We start from the raw sequence: 16,813 nt of genomic DNA on the forward strand, positions 1-16,813 counted from the left end.
TTATACCTAAAATTATTTCTGTAATTTGTAGGAATAATGTCAAAAGTTGAAATAGTACAAATAAAATATGTTTCCTGGGGGCAAGAATGTCATATTTTGTATAATAAGGGCAGACTTACAGTCCATATTGCACTGTGTCTAAATAATGTGTTATGCATGCAAAATTCTATGACATAACATACCTACCTCATAACAATGGTGTCATGGCTCGAAATAGGTCACTCTTTATTAACCACAGTAGCACATATTCCACACAGTGCCAAGGCCAAAAACTCAAGTGGTATGCAAAGAAAGGAAGGGTAAAAACCACACTGTGGCTACATTCTTGAATTACGGGTTATGACATTCTACCAGTTAAAAGTGCATGGAAGGCCTATTACACTGGTATTTATAACTCAAAACAGGCTGTTTTTGAATTATGATGTTGTATTTAATGAACATTATATCTTCCTTGTAAGACAGTCTCCATTCCATTCAGCTGCTATTCAGTCCTTTGCTCTCTCTCTGACAGAATGACAATGTCATTGGGAAGAAGCTTTTATTTCTTCTCCCTTAACCTTAATCAAATTTTTCTATGGTTTCCTTTACTACTTGCTCAACATATGGGTTGAATAACACTGGCCCCCTTCCCAGCCACTGCTTCCATTTCCTGTTCAGCTCTCATAACTGCTGTCTGGTTTCTGTACGAACTGTAAGTAACCTTTTGTTCCCTATATATTACCCCTGGTGCCTTTAAAATTCCAAAGAGTGTACTCCAATCAAAATTCTCAAAACTTTCTCTATGTTTACACTATAGGTTTGCCTTTTTGTAACTTGTCTTCTAGGTGCAGCCATATTACTACAGATAAGTTTAGCTGACAAAGTATTTAAATGTTGTGCACATTTATTTATATATATTTTTTGTGTATACACATTTATAAGCACATTAACCAATTTATAAATGCACACACACACACACACACACACACACACACACACACACACACGTACGTTTGACTGACGTCAATACCATAACACTTATACCTTTTTAACATGTTTCCATGTTACCCCGTCACCTGGTATCAAAATCTGAGTCAGCATCCTTGTGCAAGCACTAATTCATTGCTTTGTATTTATTAGGTGTTTCCAGACGAGTTTCACCTTCAAACTCTGCACCCGTTCCTCAAATCTTGTGCAGAACTCCAGCCAGGTGTTAATGTAAAGAATATTATAATATCACTGATTGACAGATTATCAACGTTTTCACAACGTGCGAGTGAAGGAGAGGCTGCATTGCCCAATGATGTGCAGCTATTTGATGTGTTCTCTGATCAGGTTGCAACTATCATACAGGTCAGTAGTGTATTGAAACATACTTAAATATCACAAAGAGATTATTTTAGTTTGCTGTTTTAAATCATATCTGCAATAAGAAGTAGCCTACAACTGAAAATTTTAGAGGTATTTTGTGTAAATGATAATTTGTCAAGAAGAAAATAGAATTAGCTGCTAATTACAGTATATTCCCTTTAGGTCAATGTGTTTCCCTTATCTTGCTATGTACTAGGTGCTAATGTTAAGCTGCATGGGTGAGCTGGAAATTTCTCAGTCTAGCACAGAGAAGGTGTTGACCTGAATGGAATTTTGTTTCCATTGTGTTGGTACATGTTTTGCAATAACATAAGTCAAGTCTCAACTTGATCGGCAGAATTGTTCCATTCATACAACTTAATAAAATAGTTGTATTCTGTGTGTTTCGTTTAAAAGGATGAACTAAAATACTGTAATGCATCATCGTAGAATTCTTTGTTTTGGACACTTGATTGCCAATGTAAAGTCATTCACAAGCTGTGTAAACAGCCCACTCCTTGTATTTAATCACTTCCAAATGTACATTTGAATTCAACATGGATATTTCTTTTTTTTTTTTTTTCTTTTCCTTTCTTAAAAATGATCTGTGTGAAGGATGTCCCTGAACTGTCACAATAAATAAAAACATTGAGAAATGCACAATATGGCATTGGGCAGCTGGTGATAAGAGGTGTTTGAAATAGGTGACTCTCTAGGATATCAAGAGCAGCACTGCACATTTACATGTGTAATTAGTTGTGTGGTAACCTCATACAAAATGAGTCCCAAAATTGTTAAATACACCAAAAAGTTTATGGCCATCATTTCCTGGGGTGCAAAAAGTTTGTTGCATTGATTACCTTGCAAAGAATTAAACAGTTAGTGGCAGATACTACAAAAAACGTCTAGACAAATGATATGAATACACACATTTAAAGGGGACTAAGTTACAAAAGAAAGGGGAAAAATTCATATTTTATCAAGACAATAAAATGCACTTCAACAATGGATATACTGACTGTTTGAAATTGGAACATCAACATTATTCATCAGATTTTGCGCCTTTTACTTTCTACCTTTTTCTACGTGTAAAGAAATTTATAGATGGACAAATATTGAATTCAGTGAAAAGACTATAGCAGTCAAAGATGCATATTTTGCAGACTTTTCAGAATCACTCCAGGAATAGAATGTACTAACTCGAAAATGGACGAATACCTAAACCTTAAAGAGAGCTACATTATGCACATTCAGGTATGGCAGACTGTCATATGTTCCTCTCTTATGTCTTTGTTGTCCTCTGGAAGCCTGGTCTTCACAAAAGTTCAACCATTTTGACGTATATATCTGGAGGTATGTGATATATGGTGGTAGCTGAAATATATTCATAAAATGGAGGAGGGGAGCAAGTCTGACTTCGTTCTGCATCAGAAATTATCCACAAACATGTGAGAGATCACAGTCCTTTTTCTTCTTATTTTTTGTTTTAACTTTCAGGTAGTAGTGTGTTTGTCGAACTGCAGTGTTTTTGTAGAACCCTTGTTCATATCTTTCTTATTTACTGTTAGTGTTACATACATTTCATAAAATATTTTTCATGTATTGTCTATTGACCTTTCAAATATAATGAAGCTAATGAGCTGAAATACGTTTCTTGTCGTTGGGTATTTCGCCACAGTTGCACTTTCAGGAGTCTATGTCCACATTATTACACACACAGTCAGTACAGTGCACATCTACATCCATTCTCTGGCAGAGAGCCCTTCCTGTTGTACCAGTTATTAAAGCAGCTTCCCATTCCATACATGTATGAAGCGTAGGAAGAAAGATTGTTTAAATGTATGTGTCGACGTTGTAATGAGTATAACCTTTAGAAGTGTTATAGTTCATAATCAACAGCAAAACCTGGGTTTTTAAAATCATGGGTCAAAAAGCAAAACGGTAGATTTTTCCAAACTGGTTTTTATGACTGGGTTCAATGATGGCGCAAATGTGTACACTATGATTTGTACTAATTCTGCTTTTATAGGTTCATTATTTAACTTTTTATGACACAGAAGGCATTACTTCTTGATCCATCACTCTTATATGTAGTATGAAGCAATATATTGGTTGCCTCTTCCAGGAATGTACATTCTTCAGATTTAAGCAGTGATACACAGTGTGTTACACAATGTCTCTCTTGTAATGTCTGCCATTTAAATTGGACGAACATTTACATGATGCTTTCATCACTATTAGAAAGGAAGAGCTATTTAAAAACTTACACCACAACACACACAGGCCTTCTCTGTGCAACTTGTCGATCATTCCTCTGCTACCTTTTCCCCCAACATTTCAGCCTATGACTGCATTTATTACTGTTAGCAGTTGGTAAGTATTACAGTAAGGTATTTTTTGGTAAAATGTTACTGGTCTGTAATCTTGTCATTGAAGTGTGCAACACTCAACACATTTTGAAACATTACAGTTTTACATAGCCTTAACCTTTTTATGTAAGTGTTTTAATCTGAAATTGATATACTCATGTTTTACATTAGGGACTGAAACCCAATAAAGACAAGATTGCATATGAAATCATGTTTATTTAGTCAATTTAGTCATCTTCAGACCATAAAACAGTCATTATTAGTGTTCATGCCCATTACAGATTCACACCATGTTAAAATGTTTCTTACAATGTTAACAATGGTACATGACAGTTAAAAATAGCTTTTCATGATTTGTGGCCAGTACAATTGAACAGTGGTCATATAACAATGGCATTATGCCATTTAAACCTAGTAACCGACACAAAGAAATATTGGTTGTGTCAGTTACCAAGTTTTAACGCCATACTATCTTTGTTTTATGACAGTTGTTCAGCTACACAGGCTTGAAATGATGAAAACTGTTTTTAACTAAGTTGTGTATAAACTTCCTCCAGTATTTACTGAAAGACCTCTGACTCATCCCCAATGATTGCATTGTCCAGGAAATTGGGATCATCTTCACAGAGCTGCACGGGTTCTTCACACACCTCCATTTGGTATTGCTTTGCATCAATCAAAACTCTGGGCACAAGTTTTGCGCAAAACTTCCACATGGCCAAGTCATCTGATACAATCTCATGAACAGCCATTTTCGGCAAGTCAAAATAATTTCAACATCAAACGAACACTCATTCACTCTGAAGTCAGTAACCGTTGCATGCGAGTCAAATGATGTTGACGGGTGCCCTGGACGGAAATTGTCAACGACCTCATGCTGGCCGCCTCTAAACATCTGGGCAACCTGTAGCTATTTTTGATCCTCCTGCAAAACTTGTCTCATAGTGTTGCTTTAAAGCTTTCGTGATCTTAAGTTCAACATGTAGAAGTTCTCGGAAGAAGCCATCCTAACCCTCCAAGAGCACAGAGGCAATTTAGTGGCTTACTGCTGGAAAGTTAAGGGTCCTCCTTACCCTCCTGAACCAGCCCAAGCACTCTACGGCATATAATAGTGTCCCAAAAAAATCAGACACATTGCTTTCTGGGCACACCCTGTGTTTGAATTTTTTACTAGTTATGTTGAAAGGGGATGTGGTAAAAGTATGTTTGAGCTTATAGTAACTAATAACAGTGAATTTTTACATGAAGCAGGAGGGGAAAAGTCTCATTCAGCTGTAGATCATGGAAGCATGCAGCAGGCTTCTAGTAAAAATACTGTGTGTAGGTTGGTACCAAAGAGAGCAGGAAGAAGAGAGTGTTGTTGATAGGTAGTAGCCATGACAAGGATGTAGGCCAGATGGAACAGGGTACCAGGTCACAAGTATTGTGAAGCTATGTGCTATCTTAGCCAGGTAACAGAGGACATAGGGAAACTGCTTAAATGTTTTGACAAAGAGGATCAGCTTATAATAGTAGGTGGAGCAGGGAAAATAATGAAGAATGCACGGAAAAGTAAGGTTAGCTTATTTCATCACCATAAAAGAGGATTGAGTAATAAGGTATAAGAGTTTCTTATCTGTTTGGGAAATTTAGAGAGTTATGAAACAATGACCTCCTATGCCTATTGACTGCCACATAAGCACAGAGTTGAGAAGTTAAATAAAATGTTTACGTTTCAGGATCATATGTAGAATTAATATGGGAAGGGAGGAGTTTTTACTTACACAAAGACAGAACACAAGCTCAAAAACATTGAAACAGGTAGATCTTGTAGTTTCAGCACAGACAAGTGTATGCTTTTGTATTAATTACTGTAAAATATTTCACTTTTGTTACTAAGTATTTTTTCAGCTGTTGAAGATGCATAACAATTTCTTACTAACCTATCAGTCAAACTGCAGCATGCAATTAATGGTCTGTGGTGATTTCAATATAAGTTTTTTATGGTATTCAGATAGGAGAAACTATCTAGAAACCTTATTTGGATAACATTTAATCTCATTAATTAGGTTTGCAATGCAGGTGGATGAAGGTAATAGGATCCTAATTGATAATGTTTCCAGGGATGAAGCCCAGAGTAGGAAAATAACTGTATACTGTTTAACAATACCATCTCTGATCATGATGCAAAGTTAGTTAGGTTAAATAAGCTACTGCATTATGGGTATTGACACTCCTCAGTGGAAATCTACTATAATAAATGATTTTAAGAATAGTTTACAAGAGATGACCTGGGATGAAATTTATAATGAACCAAAGGATGACATAAAATTTGACCTGTTCAATGATAAATTCATATCATTGTTTAAAATTGGCTTTCTGCATAAGCTAATCAGAAGGGGCATTAAAAAGCCATGTACAAAACCATGGATCACTTGAGGGTTTAAAGTATCTTGTGAAAGGAAAAGGGAAATCTGTCTGTTGACAAGAATGAGTAAAGACCTTGCAGTAGCTTCACACTACAAAAACTACTAAAAAGCAATAAAAAAAAGTTATTTAAAAAAGAAGGAACATGCACATTATATCAGAAATCCCTGACTCCAAGAACAGACTTTGTCTAGAAGGAATGCAGTAAAATGAGAGACAGAATGGAAGATCACAGTACAGAATTTCGTCACTATTTATTTAGATGGATGGTCTAAAAATAATTACACACAGGTAGCAGATATGTTTAATAAGCATTTATTAAACGTAGTAGAAAATGTGGGGACAAACTGTTAAAGAGAAAAATCAAAGCAATATGTTGAACAGCATACCTCATAAAATTCAGTCATATGAATGTGTCACAAATTCCTCCTCCTGAAAATAATATACACACACTCTCAAAAATAAAAGCTCATCTTGTATTGATAATATTACAAACACAGTACTAAAGATTTGTTCCCATATAACAAGTCCTGTCTTAAATGTAATATCTAATGCTATGCCAGAGAGATGGAAGTATGCCACTGTTAAAGCCCTCTACAAGAAAGGTGATAGGGGAGATGTCAACAACTACCAACCTATTTCACTACTGACAATATTTTCCAAAATTCTTGAGAGGGCTATGTATTCTAGAATAGAATCCTACCTGGGCAACAATGATTTCCTCAGTAAATCAAAATTTGGATTTCAGAAGCGTTGTTCAACTGAAAATGCCATTTGCGCATTTATTCCTCAAATTCTATGAGCACTAAATAACAAAATAGGAATGGTTGGTATTTTCTGTGACCTATGTAAGACATCTCACTCCCTGAATCACAATATTCTTGTTGATAAACTAATGTGTTAGGCCATTTATGGTATAGGCAACCAAAGGATAATGCCAGACATAACTAAAAGAATGCAATAAGTTGAACTTAATAATTCAACAATGTAATGTATAGCTGGGGAGATTCTTCTGACAGGAGAGAAATCACTTACTGAGCTCCAGAAGGCTAAGTCTTAAGTCCCGTATTGTTTCCCATATATGTAAGTGACCTTTCGTCCAATACACAAATGTAGAATTAGTTAATCATTCCAAACATACATAAATCAACAGAAGAAATGGTAAACAATGTTGTTAAGAGTATCTGGTTTCTGCGAATGGTCTCTCACTCTGTTTTAAAAACACACATGTTCTCTCTGAACATCTAGAGGCACTACACCAAACTAACTACCTACTTAGGATTTGTCATTAATTACTATGAAAATAAATAGCTAGAAGTGATTTAGGAAAATCTTAATCTGGATTGCCAGGCAGAGCAAACTCCATCCTCCCGAATATGAGCTCATGACATGACAACTGCGCTGCCTCATTTGATTGGTCCCTGTTGCCCAATGTTGTTTGATTTACACACAGTTTGTTCCAGATAACTGTAATATTAAACATATTTTTGCTATTTATCGCTGCACATAATAACAACACACGATGATGCCTCCTGTGCCACGAACATGCTGCTCTGCACCTAGAACTAACTCCAGTGTGCTTGTAAAATTAACTCCACAAGTCCACAAACATGCAACTGTGCCCCTTGCATGTCTCCTTGTCCTCCCCTCTGTCATCCTGAGAACTTAAGTCAGCATCCCCATGCAAAAAATTAGATGTTTAACTTGGGAAGATTTACAAGACATTCTATCGTGCACTATAGTTCTTCGCACATGATTTTCTTATTTGCTCACCTCAAATAATTGTCATTGAAAAGTTATTTTCCTAGAAAAATGGAGGTTTTGACAAAAAAGCTTCTTGTTCAGAGCAGTTTGTGATTGACATAAGACGTTTGTATGATTCTTGTTGTTTGTAAGTTTTATATGTGTGTCCTAAGTGTTCAGATAGTCCTGAAGCGTATATTGTATTTACAGTGCCGCCAGGACATGCCAGCAGCTGACATAATATCCTTGCAAGTATCACTTGTGAACCTGGCTCACAAGTGCTACCCTGACAGGGTGGACTATGTAGACAAGGTGCTGCTCACTACTGTACAAATATTCCAGAGGCTTGGTATTGATAGGTGAGTAATGGTGCAAATGCAGCATATGGTGTCATGTAGGTTTCGTATTCCATTGTTTAATAAGATGCTTAATTGTGAAGTAAAGAGTGATAACAAATTATTTAATACTTTCATATCATTATATCTCAGTCAAGACTAATAGTAAAAATATCAGCTTAATACACAACAAAGATTCAAATTTTGAAATTATTAGACTGGTTTGCACCAAAAGACAGTCTCAATTGTAATGCAACCGATGTGCAGCCAGTGATTCTGTTTGTACAAGGCACACCTAAATAGTTATGTTTGGATGTTTTTGCTAGCTGTTCTGATTTGCTTCCTCAGCCTTGACAAAGGCACTGGATGTGGTAGCTATTCTGATTTGTTTCCTGAGCCCTGACAAAGTTAATGGATGTTGAGGGATGCAAATTCTGTCTTCATAAAAATTCAACATAAAGTTACCACACACTGAGAGATCTCACAAATGGAAAGGCGTTGTGGTGGTGCTGGTTGCAATTAAAGTATGACCATTCTATCATTCGGATTTAGTGAAGCATTATCTTTTCGGAGAATGAACTGAACTGCTGTCCCTTCTCCCTTGGCCCCCTGCGGGTGCGAGCTTAGGATAGGCTCGAGGTATTCTTGCTTGCCGCAAGAGGTGACTAAAAGGAGTCTCCCATTTTTTGGCCTAATCAGTTATGGCCTCACTTTTAAGGTTTGATCTACACACCTTTCAAAGTTATCCGAAGTGCGGGTCATTTGTGGAAGGATGCCTTACTTGGGGCACCATATATCCAGTGTGCAATTAGACCTTCTGCACCTGATATTGTCCTGGATTTGCAATTCTGTCTTCAATCCAGTTATCCGGGCAAGAGTGCCTTACAGCATACATAATCTACTTTCATCGTCCGCTGATCTTTCACCCCCATGACAATACTGGATGTCTCGGCACCTAATATCCAGCTGCAGCCAGTCCGTCGTTGTGGGGCCATCATGTACCCATTAGGTGGTAGCCCCCTGGCAACACAATTATTACATTGCTGATGCCTGAGCTGCATACTCCCCATGTATGCCTAGGAGTAGATACTAATCTTCTTGGGGCACCAGAACTCCCAGCAATGGCTATCACGCCAGATGGCCTTTGCTGTGGCTGAGTGGCTCCTGTGGGGAGAGCCCCTGATTGGAATGGGTGGTATCAGGACAGATGACCCACAATGAAGTGGATTAAGTTATCTTTTACTGGGGACCAAATGTGTCTAAAAAAGGGAAAGTCGAATTTAATACTGAGAAATGACCTCAAACCGTTCCCCTCCCTAGCCACGCCATGGCAGCAACGTAGAACTATGGAAGAGAGCGAGCCTTATTTGCCAAGGTATTCAGTCTGCAGCAGAAAGGATGAGGACTCCTTTCCAGCTACAAAGCCACTCTTTTTGTCAAACACCTGGAGGATGAGTTTGGGGAAGTGGCTGCGCTGTCGAAAAAGAGAAATGAGGCAGTCCTCATTCAGACAGCATTTCCAGCCCAGTACTGGGCATTGCTCGCCTGTGACCAGCTGGATGGTATTCCTGTGTCTGTCACCCCCATAAAAGCTTTTAACATGATCCAGGGGATTATTTTCCATTGCAACCTTCTCTTGCAGTCTGACAACAAGCACTGTGCCAATTTAGAACGGCAGGGTGTTTACTTCATCTGGCACGTCTATAGAGACCTGAAGACAATAGGGTTGCTACATGTGCCTTCATCTTGGCCTTTCACACTGAAAAGGCCAAGGTGCTGCTATACCGATGTGAAGTAAAAGCGTACGCTCCTCTTCCTGTATGGTGCTTCAAGGGCTGGAAATTCAGGCACGTCTTCCTACTGCAATTCCAGCACCACATGTAGAGACTGCGGACGTCCACTTCATCCAAATACTCCATGTGCACCTCCTCCCACTTGTGTCAACTGTGGAGAGCACCACCCCCCTGCTCACTAGACTACGCAGTACTCCATAAGGAGCGGAAAATTATGGAGAAAAAGACCCTGGACCGGCTGACTTACCAAGAGACTAAACGTAAATTTGAATGGTTGCACACCATTCGCTTGACATCTATGTATGCTGCAACTACGCTGACTTCACCCTCACTTGCGGTGGTAGTTCTGACATATCTGTCTTGCACAGTGGGCCCTCTGGGCTGCCCAAATACAACCGTCCCCTTGGTTGTTGGAGGCACCTCTTCTTCCATTGTCCCCAAAGCACCAGCTTCGGGAACAATAACCCCCGAAGTGCCAGAGAGGCCACAGCCTCCACAAGCTACTCTCACATGGAAGAGGTACCAAGGTCTCCACTAATGCCAAAGAGGACACTCGCCAGTAGCTGAAGGAGCCATGAGCTGCTGAACGAAAGGTGTCTTCCTCTGTACCTGAAGCTACTTCAGAGAAACCCTCCCAGCAAGCTTCTAACAAGAAGTGAGAGAGCAAGCAGATGAAATAGTAGTCTGCTAAGAAACAGGACCCTCCGGTGGCCCCAACACCACCACTCCATACCAGTTCTGCGTCTGAGGATGAGGTGGAGATTTTACGATCGCCTGAGAACCTGGATCTCGCTGATGCCTCATCCACAATGGAAATGGATACAAATACTCAGCCGATGGCAGCAGGTGATGCTAAGGCATAACCTGTTTCCTTTGTCACTTGATGCTCTCCCCAGCTACAGAAAGTGTCATCCTCCAGTGGAACTGCAGCAGTTTTTTCTCCCACCTGGCTGAATTAACTACAACTCTTAAGCGTTACACCTGCATTGTCCTTCAGAAAACCTGGTTTCCCGCAATGTGGACCCCACCCTTCGTGGCTATTGGGAGTAGTCTGTCTAGAAAACCTGTGTGCCCCTTCAAACACCTTTAGAAGATGTGGCTGTCAGGGTGAGGATGACGCAGGAAATAACCATCTGTAACATCTACCGCCCTCCAGATGGTGAAGTGCCCTCCCATGTATTAGCTACAGTAATTTCCCAACTCCCCCCCACCTTCGCTACATCTTTGTGATTTTAACACCCATAGCCCTTTGTGAGGGTGGGGAACCAAGGTTACTGGCCATGATAAAGATGTCGAGCACCTACTAACTCAGCTCGACCTTTGCCTCCTAAGTATAGGTGCTCTCACACATTTCAGTGTTCCACATGGCACATACTCAGCCATTGATCTCTTGGTTTGCAGACCTGGTATTCTCCCATCTATCCACTGGAGAGCTCACGACGACTTGTGTGGTAGTGACCACTTTCAACTCTTCCTGTCCGTATCCCAGTGTCACTCATCTGGATGCTTGCCCAGATGGGCTTTTCCCAAGGCTGAGTGGGGCGCTTTCACCTCCACTACCACCATCCACCATTGAATCTCCTTTCCATGGCAACATCGATGAAGCGATCCACACCATCACTACCACAATTGTTGCCACAGCTGAATTGGCAATACCTTGTTTCTCAGGTTGCCCCCCTCCACCTGCGGGAGTCGGTGCCTTGGTGGCTGCCGGAAATCACTGCGGCCATTAGAGACTGTAGGCAGGCCCTGCAATGTCATAAGGGCCACCCGTCGGTGGAGAACCTCATTGCCTACAAACAAGTCTGCACCTAGGTTGGCCTACTCATCAAACAGTGGAAGCAGGAGTGTTGGGAACGATACATCTCCACCATTGGCACACGAACCTCTCCTTCCCAGGTTTGGACCAAGCTCCAATGCCTTTACGGCTATCAGACCCCTGCAGTTGTACCTGGAATTTTCATACCTGGAGCTGTATCAGCCAATCCAGACGTAATCGCAAAGTGTTTTGCTGAACATAAAGCTTCCATCTCTGTGTCTGAGAATCGCTGCTCCACCTTTTGTCTCCTCAAACAGCGGGTGGAACTAAAACACCTCTCTTACGCTACACACCACCCTGGGCCATATAATGCTCCCTTCAGTGAGTGGTAATTTCTCAGTGCCCTTGTTGATTGTCTAGACTCATGCCCTGGCCCAGACCACAACCATTACCAAATGATTAAACATCTGTCAGCAGATTACCAACACCACCTCCTTGCCATCTTCAGCCACATCTGGAGTGATGGTGAATTCCCATCGCAATGGCTGGAAAGTATTGCAGTGCTAAAGCCTGGTAAGGACACACTAGATGTGGTTAGCTATCGTCCTATCAGCCTCATCAACATTTTGTGCAAGCTGCTTGAACGAATGGCGAGCCAGCAGTTGTGTTGGCTCCTTGAGTCTCAGAGCCTCCTGGCTCCATCCCAGTGCAGTTTTCGACAAGGGTTCTCCACCACCGACAACTTGGTCCACCTGGAGTCTGCCAATGCAGGCCATCTGCTATATTTTTTCGGTATCTTTCAGTACTTTTTCCTTTCTGTTAGCTGCTGTCATTTTGTCTTTCAGTGTGATTTGAAGTTAGTTTTATGCCTTTAACTTTCCATGACTTCTTTTGGGACTGTTTTTAACTCGAGACCTATTTTAATGAGTAAAAACAGACTGATGACTCCATAGTTTGGTCCCTTTACTCCCCAAACCAACCAACCAACCCTTCTCCTCTGTCATGTGTCATGCTATGAGGCCAACGTTTCTTTTTATTGTCATAGTTCTCTCGGCAAAAATGAATCACGCTCCGCAAACAGAAACGGCAGAAACCTTTACCTGACAGTGCATGATTTCTCAGAGACATATATTTGAGCATTGAGTATGTTGCCTCCCCATATGTAGATGTAAAATGGCTCTGCATGACTAATATAATTTGTTATGGCAAACTGCACTGTATTAAAAAATGGCCATAAAATTTCAAATAATGTTTCCTTCTTTATCGGATCATTAGTTGTATGCTTGTGCACGAATTGCCATGTGTAGTGTCCCCAATAAATGGTTGCATATAATTTTCCTGGATGTTGAGATTGGTGAATGCAGCAGTTGACGAGTCATGGAATTGCCATAAAAAAACTTTCCTGTCTCATGTTGATACTGCCTGCAGTTATGTTTGTTCCCAGGTCATAAATTATGTTGATGAGCAAATTTTTTGTATCGCTGCCAAACTGATGTAGCAGGAGTGGCATAAAGTTCAAACTGCCATCTTAATGCCCATCAGATGCACTTTCTCTTTGCATTTAATCAGCGCACATGAACTGTGATCAGTTAGTAATATCATAAAGTTCAACAATAACAGTAATGTAAATGTTTGCTGTCAGGTGACAGCAATTACTTGTATGAAAATGTAATGAGATGGTATTTGACAAAGTACGTATGTTCAGTGTAGTGTAGAATACAGTGTTATGAAATACATCAGTTTGCAGTCATCGTATCTTCTGTTCAATATAAGTGTTTCATCCTTTTTCACAAGATTCTAGCAGCAAGTTTCTTGAGATTCCTCTTTGAAATGTAGCTAACAGACTTGCCAATAAGAGACAAGTCATCCAGAATTAATTTTCTGTTTGACTTACCTTCTCCATACTCACTTGTCATTTTTCTGTAATCTCATTGCTGTTGTGGATGACTTAGTATGAACTAATGCTTCTGAACACCATTGCTGTTCACCTTCTGCCTCTGTCTCTTGTGGACAGAGTAAACTTTTCTTTGAGCAAACAAGTGTTAGTTTCTGTCATAAATGTAAGTGGGTCAGTCACTGTAACTAAATAAAGAACAAGATTAAATAAATTTTTTTTGTTTTTAGTTGAACTATGATTTTCAACCTTTTAACAGTATCACTGCCACTGGCTTTGGAAGATGAAACTTCTTGCTGCCGCTATTTGCAGTGTGCCCTTATATTTGCAAAACATTTAAGGCCAGAATAATCCAAGGATGGATCAAATTTCCATTTCATAGGAATGCGAATTAAGCAATACACTGCAGATCCTGACAGATGTGACGTCATACAGTACAGACGGATTGGTACCATCTTCGGAAATGGCACTATCGCCTCCCTGTGACTACTGAAGTTCACCAACTGCCATCTCAACCGATCCCTTTCCTACCCACCTTAGTGCCTACAGAGTGCCCTGCTGACAAAGGGACCATGCAGACTGGCCCTTTTCGATTTTCTTCATACTTATAAAATCTGAATATCAACATTTGGAGATAAATATCCTAAAGCAGCAGATTGAACTTCTCAGACTTAAAAAAACTGCCTTTGAATATTTGAAGAACTTGGGAGTGCTTTGAAGTCTACAACATTTTTAACATAATCATGAGGTCACTCGTTCAGTTCTCAGTAGGATTAGCAGAATGACGTTGCACCCACTCTTGCCTGGATGCATGCAATGATTCAGTTCAGTAGGGTGTTGTAAAGCTGTTGTAACCTCTTCTGAGACAAGTTGGCCCACAGCTGTTGCAACTGATTGTTGGTATTCTGGATATTGTTGGTATTCTGGATACTGACACTCGATACTGCATCCAAGCTGGACGCACACATGTTGTATCATGGACAGAGGTTGGGATCTTGCTGGCCACTGGAGTACCTCATTATCTTGCAGACAGTTCATAGTCAATGTGCCATTTTTGGATAGTGACAACACAGACCTACCTTTTGATGGTGAGTATTGAATACTCGTTTCAGACACACATGCTCGATCTCTTAACCTTCCCTACCCTTACCTGTTATGCATTTGTTCATGCACTGTGCTGCTATATTAAACTCTGATTCCACTTTAATACAACACCACTCCAGGAGAGAATGGTACACCATCAAAGAAAGATCAAAATAATCTGGTAGAATCATAATACAATATTGAGGTCCTGCATCCTACAATTTGGTTGGCGTACATGCATTACAATAATTAAGCAAATTTACATGTGCACTTACCAGAATCCATTGAGCTTCCATACTGTGAAGATAGTGCACTTACCAGAATCCATTGAGCTTCCATACTGCGAAGATACTTCTGCCTCCAGCGGAATAGTTACCCGTGCATAAAATATCCATGCAGCAGTATCTGCCATTTCATTTCTGCTCTCTGCCATGCAGGACTTCACACAAGGATGGTGTTACGGCTTTTGTAATGGCGTAGCGCGTCAGGTAATCAGTGCAAACAATAATCCAGCTATTACCAGTAGCAGACGTTGGAAATCGTCCGAGGAGGTCAATCCCAACACGCTGGAAAGGCGTTTTGGCTGGTGGAATTGGTATGATCGGCCGGGTGGTTTCTGAGGAACTACCTTTCTCCTCTGGTACGCTCAACAGTGCGACACAAAGTGACGGACACTCCTAAATGAACCTGGCCAGAAAAATTTCTAGCAAATCCTATCATATGTCTTAATAAATCCTAAATGTCCGGCCTCAGTTGTGTCATGGAATTTCTGTAAAACATCTAAGCGCATGTGTTTAGGAATCACTGGTAGCCACTTCTTTCCAAATGGATAAAAGTTTTTCTTGCAAAGTAATACATTGACTACCTTAAATTGTCTTTTCACATTCTCTGACCGATTTAAGAAGCATAATTTGAGATATCTTGGCATCCTCCTCTTGCTCAGCAGAGAGATCCTGGAGTGCAGCGAGACAGTCACTATCTTCATCAAAGTCTTGCACAAGGTTTCTCGAGAGACAGTCGGCATCTTGGTGTTTTCTTTCACTTTTGTACGCTGTGGTAATGTCATACTCTTGAAGATGTAGTGCCCCCCTGCCAAGTTGTCCTGTTGGATCCTTAAGACTTGTCAACCAACAAAGTGAATGATGGTCTGTAACAACAGTGAATGACCTTCCATTGAGATACTGTCGAAATTTGCACATGGCCCAGATCACAGCAAGACATTCTCTTTCTGTAGTTGAGTAATTTCTCTTGGCTTTTGTAAGTGTCCTAGAAGCACAGGCTATAAACTTCTCTTTTCCATCTGAAATTTGCACCAGAACAGCACCGACCCCATACCCACTGGCATCTGTGTGTAGTTCTGTAGGTGCTCTCTCATTATACAGACCAAGTACAGGGTCAATCGTCAGAGCTTTTCGCAGCACATCGAAAGAATCTTGTTGAGAATCACCCCAGATAAATTTAGCATCAGCTTTTAACAACTCTTGGAGTGGTCTGGCTTTGATACAAAAGTCTTTGATAAAACAACGGTAATAAGAACATAATCCAAGGAAGCTTCTCACATCTCTAATACTTGTAGGAATAGGAAATTCCGTAATAAATCTCACCTTTTCTGGGTCTGGCCGCACACCTTCATTTGACACAAGGTGTCCAAGTATTTTGATTTCTTTTACTCCAAAGAGACACTTTCTTGGATTAAGTTTCAGTCCGCCTTGTTGGAGACACTTAAGAACGGCCCTCAGTCTTTTTGTGTGTTCATCAAATGTCTCTGAGAACACTATAATGTCATCTAAATAATGAAAACACATTGTCCATTTCAGGTGACTTAGAAGATTATCCATCATCCGTTCAAAAGTTGCTAGTGCATTACACAAACCAAACAGCATTACCTTAAACTCATACAGGCCCTCAGGGGTGATGAATGCAGTTTTCTCAATCAGCCTCATCTACTTCAATCTGCGAGTATCCGGGTACATGTCCATGGTTGAGAAAAACTTAGCCCGCTTCAGACAATCTAGTGTATCATCAATTCGTGGAAGAGGGTAAACGTCCTTTTTAGTTATCTTATTAAGCTTCCTGTAATCAACACAAAAGTGCCAACGGCC

At 40.2% G+C, this 16,813-nt stretch overlaps 1 protein-coding gene across 3 annotated transcripts in view; it reads left to right on the forward strand.

The window, feature by feature from the left end:
• The window catches only part of LOC124619291 (vacuolar protein sorting-associated protein 35), a 94,172-nt gene that overhangs the window by 29,140 nt on the left and 48,219 nt on the right, over positions 1 to 16,813 (forward strand). For all 3 annotated transcript variants that reach the window (XM_047145564.1, XM_047145565.1, XM_047145563.1), the window contains 2 exons: positions 1,120 to 1,332; positions 8,058 to 8,206. In XM_047145564.1, the coding sequence (XP_047001520.1) occupies positions 1,120 to 1,332; positions 8,058 to 8,206 (362 nt within the window). The remainder of the gene's footprint in view (positions 1 to 1,119; positions 1,333 to 8,057; positions 8,207 to 16,813) is intronic.

The sequence above is a fragment of the Schistocerca americana genome, chromosome 6, assembly GCF_021461395.2.
Source record: "Schistocerca americana isolate TAMUIC-IGC-003095 chromosome 6, iqSchAmer2.1, whole genome shotgun sequence".
Taxonomy (NCBI): domain Eukaryota; kingdom Metazoa; phylum Arthropoda; class Insecta; order Orthoptera; family Acrididae; genus Schistocerca; species Schistocerca americana.